The sequence below is a fragment of the Lactuca virosa genome, chromosome 3 (assembly GCF_052849685.1).
Source record: "Lactuca virosa cultivar CGN04683 chromosome 3, Lactuca_virosa_CGN04683_v6, whole genome shotgun sequence".
Classification (NCBI taxonomy): Eukaryota; Viridiplantae; Streptophyta; class Magnoliopsida; order Asterales; family Asteraceae; genus Lactuca; species Lactuca virosa.
Genome location: NC_136428.1, coordinates 284,959,410 through 284,968,188, shown reverse-complemented (window position 1 = coordinate 284,968,188; position 8,779 = coordinate 284,959,410). Strand labels below are relative to the sequence as shown.

Here is an 8,779-nt window from a genome sequence, read left to right as displayed (position 1 = left end):
TATTTTGAGGTCGGGAATCCCACCAAACTCGTGTTTTTCTTAACTAAGACCCCTAAAGCCTTTATTTAATGCCAAATTTAATTATTTAAATTATATTTACATAAAATAAAAGCTTAGGATTTAGGAAAACCTTATCCTAAATCAAGATAAGGACAAAGAGGTTGACTTTGTGATTTGATGGAGTTCTCATTTCCCATGCAAATCACAGTATTCCATGCTTTACCCACCAAATATCCATGCATGGACCACCAGATACCCATGCACCAAAGATTCCCTCCCTTTTCATCCTCAAAGCAACGACATTAAGGAGTTTAGACTTCACATTCTCCCACACTTTTCCCATTTTCTCTCAAAAACTCATCTTCAAGCAAGAACAGGGGATCTTGCTGAAAGGAAATTTCTCAACTTCTTCCTGGGAAATTTTAAGGTAAATTCCTCCACTCATCTAATATTTTATAATATTTCAAGATGGATCCATATTATTTTGCTCATAATAATATGTGATGATCATCCTTAGGAAAACATCCCTCCTAGGGAAGTTCTTCATCTCAGCCAAAAGTTTAAGCTTGAGATCTTCACTCCATAACTCCAAACAACTCCTCAACCAACTCAAGGTGACCTTCATACCCTACCTTTTTCAATGTTTTAATGTTTTTGGGGGAGAGTACAAGTCAAATCTTGCCTAAACTCTTAAATGATTGCATATATACGTATGTTTGTATGTGTGTGTGAAATATTATTAAATTAATATTTTAGTAATATACTCATGAACGTAGGATTTCTCAATTTCATAAAGAACAGAGGATAATTTGTGCAAAAGAGCCTCCCAACTATTGAGTGTGTCCAACTTAACCCTTTATCTATGCTTTCATGTCTAAAGATAAAATTTATAAAAAGGGACCTTACTAAGTGGACACCATTTCTAGTGATTTTTCGAAAATAGAAACTTTGTGACTATTTTGCAAACTATCAGGGAGTATTTTATAAATATTCAACATAAAAGTTTGCGTCAAGAAAATACATAAATAGAGCCTTTATGACAGAAATATTTGCATGTCATAAACTGCTGTCGTAAAACCTCCAACAACATAAGTAATGTTCTACATGTCATAAAACAGAAAATGCGTGTCATAACCGGCAGTTATAAATTTATACAAATTATAACTTGACTCTTTTTCTCTTGACTAAAATGACTTATTTTTCAATAAACGAAAAGGAACGAACACGAGCACCTAGTTAACGAGCACAATCAACGATATGGAACGAGAACGATATTTTTATTCAACAAGTACGAATTTCATTATTTATCTAACAAATAATGGATCTCTAACGATTGCTCAAAAGGTTGTTAATATTCTAGTCAGACAAATCTCAAAAGTACCTAAATATAAAAATATTAGTGTACGTCTAAGTCCTGTAAGGAGTTATAGCCAGACTCTCCTGGAGGGAGAGCGAGAATTTGTGTATAGATCTATACGGGGTTGACACCCCGCACCTTCGCTGTTCGCTACAGTTAGACAGGCCAGTCTAGGGTGACAAATGTCTTTTCCAAACCGAGGGCTCCTGAAAAATGCCAAAACAAGCACTTCGTCAGATTAGTATGGTTATAACGACTCACTAGAACATGTTTTATTAACTAGAAATTTATGTAAGGAAAACCTCATAAATAAATTTTGGCACGTTGTGTTGACTGTCCTACACATGATAGGTGATGGTCCGCATTTGTTGTGTTGACTGTCCTTCTTCATCGAGTAGAATGTCCACAATAGCCATGTTGATTCTTTCTCCTAAATAGTATAGAGTCGTACTACTGCTATTTTTACAAATTAAAAAACGTAGGACTCTATGGAAAACGTTTGTAAACGGTTTTGATAACGATAAACTAACCCACACATATACATAGTTGGAAACTAGAACTTACGATTATTTTATAGCAGGAAATATAGGATTTTCTGGGGAAAACGATTTTCTACGATTTCGATAACGATAAACTAGAACTTACGAATATTTTATAGCAGAAAATATAGGATTTTCTGGAGAGAACGATTTTTCTACGATTTCGATAACGATAAACTAGAACGCACATTCAATTTTACTCGATAAGAGGAACAATATTTTCAACCATATTTCCTTTTTGAAAATAAGAGATTTTTCTGGAAACGGTTGATTTTTACTATTCAAAAGAGCTATTCTCGAACACAACTCGCTTTCACAAATTACAATACTTTTCAAAGATCACTCCTTATAAGGATGAACAAAAGTAATGACATGCACACATATATCCATGATTTTCAAGGCAAGACTTCAAACGATTTCATAGAAAATATCGGATTTTCTGAAAGTACAATACGAACGATTCTAAACAAGTGTAAACGATTTTATACAAAAATGCTTATGAACTCACCAACTTTTTACTTGACGCTTTTCAAAACGACTTGTATTCTCAGGGATCTAATAAGCAAGTAACAAAGGACGCGGAGGCAAGATTTTTAGCTGTAGCTTGGATTTTTTGCTTATGTCTCTTTTGTGTAACTCGAAGAACAAATACAGTATGTAAACAATGTAAGTTTGTTATCTCAATGTATGATGTTTGGATTGCTCTGTTTCATTTATATTCAATTGTTATGATACTGCACAATGAAGTCACCCGCCTTCGGACGTTTCCGCCGTCTGGTCCGGGGGTGTGACAAATTATATCATAAATCAACATTCAACAAAGATTTTAGCAAAGATTCTTCACATCTCAGCAACAATATTGGTACTCAAAGCAGAAATTTGGTACTACACAACATAAAATCGGTACTAAAATAAAAAATCAGAAAAAAAAAAACCTAACCTGTCGATGTTGAAGACGATGGCAGCAAAAAACGAGCACCGGGCAGCAGCGGCGGCGACCGACGAGCGGCTGGAGTCGGCGATCGACGAGAAGAGAGCTGAGAACGAAGAAGGAGAACGAACGAAGAAGGAGAACGGCTGGAGCGATCTTCCGCGTTTCTTTTTTTTTTTTGTTTAGGGCGTTTTTTTTGTTTAGATTAGGTTAGAAGAGGTGAGAAGAGCCAAGCCCAATGTTGTGTGGGGAAGAGGACCGTAAGAGGTTTTTGAGTCCGAAGTCTTTTAAAAAACAAACTGTTGCGAACTTAAAAGTGATGCGCGTGTGCTGCGCCGCACAACACTAAGAGATTTGAAGAGGTATTTTAAAAAAAAACAAACACCACCTAAATAAATATAATTATTTTGACTTCGATTTCATATGTGGATGAAGTAAGATAAGAAATCTTATTTAATGTAATGTCACATAAGAAATACAACCAATTGCTCCATTTACCGGGTGAATAAGGTGTAATTAGCCGGTATTTACTAACGTTAAGGACCAATTTAGCACACAAAAATAAAAGATGAGGGACTAAACAAATTGCTAAAACATTGTTATACAACAGTGCCAAAAACCCAACTAGCTATTAAACTAACGTTTATTAAGAAATCAACGTTAACTTAAATATCAACATTAACCAAAATATTATACTAAAATTTACCAACTACTAGACTAATATTTACCAAGAAATCAACGTTAATCAAAATGCCAAAACTACTAAACTACCAACACATCAATATAAGCAAAAGTTACAAACTATCAAATTTTTTGACATAAACCAAACTACAAATTAATAAACCAACATAAACTAAAATTTGTCAAATTAATATGTATGCATCGATCTTTATGTATATAAAACTTTAAAATGAAACAAGCTAGTTTTAATTGCGTAGGATGTAGTGAAGTTGTCTCTAGTGTAGTGGTGACTGTGATGGTCTGAAGGAAATGAGGTAGCTATTTCCTCTCTTTATTATGGAGCAGTCACCATTCAACGTTCAGTAGTACTCTTGGTCGGACACCATATTTGACCAATACTATATATTAAGATATCAAGCCACATTTTCTTACTTTATGAATTTTAATTGTTTTAAAACCTCTTCTGCTGATACTAAAATGACCACTGCTTTTGATCACAACTTATGTAATTGTTTTAAAACCTCTTCTGCTGATACTAAAATGACCACTGCTTTTGATCACAACTTATGGTCAAATGCATTATTTATACCAGACACCACTAGCTCAGATGTGATTAAAACCGATCATGGAAACCAGTCAAATGTGATGATAAATCAAATGGCTTGTCAAGTTGATGAAGATGATGACATAATGGGAAAACCATGGTTGTTGGAAGGCGGCAACGTGGTGGTGGAATCACCAGAAGTGGCGGGTGTTGGTTGTGATAAAAAGATCGAGATGAAAGCCAAGAACCCGAAAATAGCATTCCAAACAAGGAGCCAAGTAGACATTCTTGATGATGGTTATAAATGGCGAAAATACGGCCAAAAAATTGTTAAAAACAACAAATTTGCCAGGTTAATTTCTTTCCATCCCTTCCTTATGCAAAATATATTTCCTAGAAATCCGAGAAATTATATCAAAGTTGTTGAAATATTTGTTTTTGCTTTAAGTTACTGGATGATATATAAATACGACATTTGAACACCAAAATAATTTAGTAATAAACTTTAGCATACAAAATGACTAAATGAGTAGCAAATGTTTTCAAAAGAACGAATATTATTCTAACGTCCGTATTTGTAATTTATTTTTAACTGTTTTCTTGTTGGAATAAAAAAAAGCAAATATATCACGATATGTGAACTGAATTTTAATGTGTATTTTATTTTGTAGCGAAACTATAATGACCCGATGTCCATTATAGTTATACAAATTAGTGTATTTATGGATAATTTGGAACAAAATAAAAAATATATAGTCGAAAAATCGATGAGAATTTGATTTCTTACAAATATAATAAAACCAAACATTAGAATTAGTAATTTCTGCCATTAAATGTATCAAGTTGGATTACACATTATATCTATTATCTAATCAAGCAAATTGATAAACATACTGTAGACATGTTTGGTAGCGAGTGTTTGACATGTTTTAGATTTTAGTTTTTAACAAAAATTTTCTACAAACATTTTTAGTTTAAACAAAACTTTAAATCTAGAAGCTATTTCATATAGGTTTTTTAATTAATTTCCAAAAGACAAAATTACATAAATGGTCTTTGTGGTTGACACAATTGACCAACTCTGGTCTTTATGACAAATTTTATGCATAGATGGTCTATGTAGTTTCAAAATCTTGTAAAGACAATCTTTTTGGCTAACACTGTTAGCCAAAAAGACAAAATTACATAAATGGTCTTTGTGGTTGACACAATTGACCAACTCTGGTCTTTATGACAAATTTTATGCATAGATGGTCTATGTAGTTTCAAAATCTTGTAAAGACAATCTTTTTCAGTTAAGTTTCTAGTGAAATGACACATTTGTCATTGCTACCATAAAGACTATTTATGTACTTTGTTCTAGCTACAAGGACTATTTATGTAATGTCATCTATTATTTATTATTATTTTTATTTAATTTATTTATATTACAATGATTTAGATTTTTTTTGATGTTTTGTTCGAATATATTATTTAATGTTTTTTTGTATATTTTTTCGCTTACATTTTTTGATATTGTGTTCATATAAATGTTTTCTAATTTTTTGACATTTTTTCGAATACATTTATTAATATTTCTTTTGACTTTTTGTTTGAATAATTTCTTCTATTTTTTTTTTTTACTTTTTTTTCGAATATATTTTTTAATGTTTTTTTTTCTACATTTTGTTTGTTTGTACTTATTAAAGATTTGATGGTCATTATAATCATAATTCCTAACTTAATTCACTTACAATCATATTTTTCTTTTTTTGTTCTTTTAATATACATAAGGTTTTATAAGTATTATTTTGTAATTCAAATAAATAACTATATAACACATATAAGGTTGTATAATAATTATTTTTGTAGATCTTTTTATAAACATTTTTGAAAAAAAATATAAAAAAAAATTGTTAAACGTGAATATGATTAATATAAATTAGGTACGCATAGGCTAACCTAAGACTGACGCGTAGTCTTGACGAGATCACCTATGTCATTTCACATTAGACTTAACTTTAGTATTTTCGAGTTATTTAATTCTTTTAGACATATTTTTTTCGATTACCATATATGTTCCGATTATCCTATCTATATTAATCATATTCACATTTAACAAAGTTTTTTATATATGTAAGAAAAATGTTTATAAAAAGTTTTACAAAAATAAAAATTATAACCTTATATGTGTTATATAGTTATATATTTGAATTAAAAAAAATAATTATATAACCTGTATATATTAAAAGAACAAAAAAAAAATAGAAAAATATGATTGTAAATGAATTAAGTACGAAATATGACTATAGTTATCATGAAATCTTTAATATAAGCAAATAAAATGTACAAAAATCATTAAAAAATATATTTTAACAAAACGTCAAAAAAAAGAAGTTATTCAAGCGAAAATTCAAAATTCAAAAGAAATATTAATAAATGTATTCGAATAAAACGTCAAAAAAAAATTAGTAAAAATTATACAAACAAAATATCAAAAAATGAAAGCAAAAAAAATTAAAAATATATTCGAACAAAACGTCAACAAAATTCTAAATCATAGAAACATAAATAAATTAAATAAAAAAGTAATAAATAATAGACAAAGTTACATAAATGGTCCCTATGGATGGAACAAATTACATAAATGGTCCTTATGGCATGAATGACAAATTGGTCATTTCACAGGGGACTTAACTTAAAAAGTTAACACCGTTAGCCAAAAGGACTGACTTTGTAAGATTTTGAAACTACAGGGACCATCTACGCAAAAAAAATTTGTCATAAGGACCAAAGTTGGTTAATTGTGTCAACCACAAGGACCATTTATGTAATTTTGTCTTTCCAAAATTATCCTTAAAAATATATTTTTTTAATTAATTTTCATTTAATGTAATTTTACATATTTCAAATGTTTTCAGTTATTTTTGTCAAACACTTATATAACAAAATAAAAGCTATAATTTTCAACTACTTGTTACCCATTACTAGCTCCCGGCTAATTATTCCATACACACATACTATATATATATATATATATATATATATATATATATATATATATATATATATATATATATATATATATATATTAAATTGTTCTCATAATCATATTTCACACATTACTAATTTACAATGTTTAAAAACAAGTAAAAAAAAATTTCTGACTCAACCTATTTTCACATGTTACCTTAATATTCTAATTTACATGTAATATTCTAATTTACCACTTATATGAATATATGTTTGTTAATGTGTAGGAATTATTACAAGTGCAACTACAAAGGATGCAACGTGAAAAAGCAAGTTCAAAGGCTTTCAAAGGACGAAGGAGTTGTAGTCACAACATATGAAGGCTTCCATGCACATACAATCCCCATGCCTCCCCAAGATATTAATCATATCTCAAGTTAGAACATAGCCCGAAACCGAATTTTATGTTTTTGTCATTTTATGTTGTCTATTTTGATGCGAGTAGTTTAGTTGTTTCTGTCTACACATTCCAAAAGCAAAAAACAAATCAAATTCCGTTGCAAGTAGTTAGGTTATCTAAAGTCGGTAACAAGTAATAACCGGTTGCTAGTAGCCTCTTGAAGAACATCTTATCAGGAATCTAATAAATGAAAACTGGTCCAACATGATAGATGTTGATAATATTCTACATGACAATGACTTGATATCCTTCGCGACATTTTATTTCATCATTTCATGGTAGTCTTACAATTAAATATCTTGAGGATCTTGAAACATTGACCATAGATATTATGGTTAAGATCCATTGATGATGAGAGTTTGTTTAATATGCCATGAGTCTGATTGTTGGATTAAACTTGGCGTATCTAAACAAGAAACTAAGAATATCCTTGTCGATCGAAAACGTTCATCAATAAAAACATAGCAGGACCACAAGAGATACTTTACGATCAACCACAAGGATACTCATCAAAGTTATTCGATTGTATTCTTCACTTGTTTGTAGTTCCTGGAAACCACACGACAATGGTTGAAATTAAATAAAAGTCTTATTACATGTTCGTAATAACATACTATGGGTTGAAAAGTTCGTCGGATTAATGAAGAAAAATCCTATTATTTTAGGAAAATTTTTAATAAAGTCATAAAAAAAATTTAACAGAAAAATCCTGATTATTTAACATTTTTCCCAAATTAAAGAAAAAGCCATTTTTTATATTTGAACAACAAATGACGGATTATGTGATTTTCTCAAAATAATGAGACTTTTCTGTAAAAAAAATAATTTTTAGCACTTTATCAAAAAATTTCCCAAAATAATGAGACTTTTCAACATAAAACCCAAAATTTGGTATATATAATATCCAACAACTTTTTAGTGATGACATAGATATCTAGATTTCCACTAGTATATCTTATACGTTGGAGTTTACATATACAACACAATCGCTATTCGCTACTATATTGTTTTTTTAATGAACAAATTACAACCACTACTACAAAATGGGTTATAAACCCGGTTAAAATAGTTAATATAACCAGGTAGAACTGACTATTATAATTATTACCAATGTCTTAAAAATCGGACCGGATAAAGAACAAGTTACCAGTATGATGGTTAACTTCCCAGTATGATGGTTAATTGGTTTGATCGATTGAACCGCTAACAATATATATATATATATATATATATATATATATATATATATATATATATATATATATATATATATATATATATATATATATACTATAAAAAACAAGATCATTATCGA

The 8,779-nt window shown here is 29.7% G+C and overlaps 1 protein-coding gene across 1 annotated transcript; it reads left to right on the top strand.

The window, feature by feature from the left end:
• The first annotated feature begins 4,008 nt into the window (after positions 1-4,008).
• LOC145162989 (putative WRKY transcription factor 75) lies at positions 4,009-7,656 on the top strand. The gene is made up of 2 exons (XM_079081931.1): positions 4,009-4,404; positions 7,292-7,656. The coding sequence occupies exons 1-2, from the start codon at positions 4,049-4,051 to the stop codon at positions 7,443-7,445; spliced, it is 510 nt and encodes a 169-aa protein (XP_078938057.1). The 5' UTR covers positions 4,009-4,048; the 3' UTR covers positions 7,446-7,656.
• Positions 7,657-8,779: the final 1,123 nt, after the last annotated feature.

Excerpts from the sequence above, each read along its gene's own strand:
- LOC145162989 (XM_079081931.1), top strand. The coding sequence starts at position 4,049 with ATGACCACTGCTTTTGATCACAACTTATGGTCAAATGCATTATTTATA. Across the intron at positions 4,405-7,291 it reads AAAAACAACAAATTTGCCAG|GAATTATTACAAGTGCAACT; the intron begins GTTAATTTCTTT and ends GTTAATGTGTAG.